Source organism: Bison bison, unplaced genomic scaffold (genome assembly GCF_000754665.1).
Source record: "Bison bison bison isolate TAMUID 2011002044 unplaced genomic scaffold, Bison_UMD1.0 scf7180017858235, whole genome shotgun sequence".
NCBI lineage: Eukaryota > Metazoa > Chordata > Mammalia > Artiodactyla > Bovidae > Bison > Bison bison.
In genome coordinates, this window is record NW_011488808.1 from 4,540 (window position 1) to 6,437 (window position 1,898).

The following is a 1,898-nucleotide window of genomic DNA, read 5'->3' on the forward strand; positions in this document are numbered from 1 at the left end:
AGCAGCATATTTCATTGGTATTACATCATAATATATCATGTTACAGTCTGTGAAAATAAGTATAGAAATAAAAAAACTAAGTAAAAAGGAAGAATTTTGAAACTCAATTTTCCATGGCCAGAAATTGAGGGGAAAATAACATAATAATGAACTAGAAAGATATTCCTGAGATTTTTTCAAGCTGACTCCACTTTGAACAATATTTTACAGTGATCTTTGACAGGTTATTCAATTGAATTATTAAATATCTTTGGAGTCAGAGTTCACAAAACTCTTTAGCTAAACCATTAGTTACACTACCTGTATTAATTAGAACTCAGACTACTGTTTATTTTAATAACTTGCCTCTCTGCTTAGAAAAAAAGAAATCATGACATGCTGCTTAAAAATGTCCTTTAATTCATATGTGAGTTTACGTTTACTTTCTTGTGGAGTCCATGGCCCTAAATTAAAATCCTTAAAGTATAGCAGTTTAAGAAAACAGTTTAATTTAAAGTGTAATAATTTTTAAAAATTATTTTATTTTTTGGCTGTGCCATGCAACATGTGGGATCTTAGTTTCCTGATTAGGGACTGAACCTGTATCTTCTGCACTGGGAGCTTGGAGTCTTAACCACTGGGCCACCAGAGAAGTCCCTGAAACAGTATAATTTTATTATTTACACTATGATATGTTAACTTGCAGGGAACACATAGGTAAACATACTTAAGTACTCTCCAACTATACGACGTATGAGTAATTGAGGCAAATTTCTGTATCTGATTTTATTCAAGAACACAAAAAATAGATAACAAATCATTTTTATCAACTGATATCTCCAAAACAAATTCAACAATCAAATTCAATGAGCAGTATCCCATTTATTCAAGTTTTTCTTATATTATATAGGAATGCATTGTTTAACATGACTTACTGGATTTTCCATTTATTATTCTTTTAGACAGTTCCTTTTGTTTCACAGATAGTAAACACTCTGCAAAGCAGAATAATTCCATATCTCCAGTTTCTCATTGCCTGTTAATTTATGCCTGAGAAGAGTTCTCTAGACTTCTTCAAGTCATTGACTCCTTGAAATCACCCTCCTCAAGGCCCTCTTTACTTCCTTGTTCCTCAAAGTATAGATCAGTGGATTTAGCACAGGAGTGACCCCATTGTACATAAGGGCACTGATCTGATCCTGGTCCATGGAGCTACTTGAGGCAGGATGAATGTAAACAAAAACACCAGGGACGTGGAAAAGAACAACTACCACGAAGTGGGAGGCACACGTAGACAGTGCTTTACGAAGCATTCTGCAAGAATGGGTCTTGAAGAAAAGATAGATAATAATATAGAAATAGGACAGGAATGTTAGAAAGCATGCACCTGTGGCAATTGTACCTGTGACATTATTGACCAGCCACCAGTTGAGCTCAGTGTTCCCACAGGCCAACTTGAGCAATGGCTTAACATCACAGAAGAAGTGATTAATCTGGTTGGAATCACAGAACTTTAAGCGTGAGGTCATTACTGAGTGCAGCAGGGCATGGAAAAAACCAATGATCCAGACAGTGACAGCCATCTGGATACAGACTTGATGATTCATGATAAGAGTATAATGAAGTGGTTTGCAGATGGCCACAAAGCGGTCAAAGCCCATCACGGCCAGCAACATGGCCTCTGTGCTGCCCATGAAGTGAAAGAAATGAAGCTGGCTTATGCAGCCCAAGAAAGAAATTGCTTTGTGTGTAGAGAGGAAGTTCTCCAGCATCTTTGGCAGACTCACTGTGGAGAAGCAGATATCTATACATGCCAGGTTTCCCAGAAAAAAATACATAGGAGAATGGAGTCTTGGATCAGAGGTGACAACCATCAGGATGGCTCCATTCCCAGCCACATTGACAATGTAAATTGCAAG

General features: G+C 37.0%; 1 protein-coding gene across 1 annotated transcript; it reads right to left on the bottom strand.

Moving 5' to 3' along the window:
* Positions 1–1,058: 1,058 nt before the first annotated feature.
* On the bottom strand, positions 1,059–1,898 carry LOC105004910 (olfactory receptor 12D2-like; the record flags this gene model as incomplete). The annotated part of the gene is made up of 1 exon (XM_010862699.1): positions 1,059–1,898. A coding segment is annotated over one exon (840 nt), but the record flags the coding sequence as incomplete, so codon positions are not given.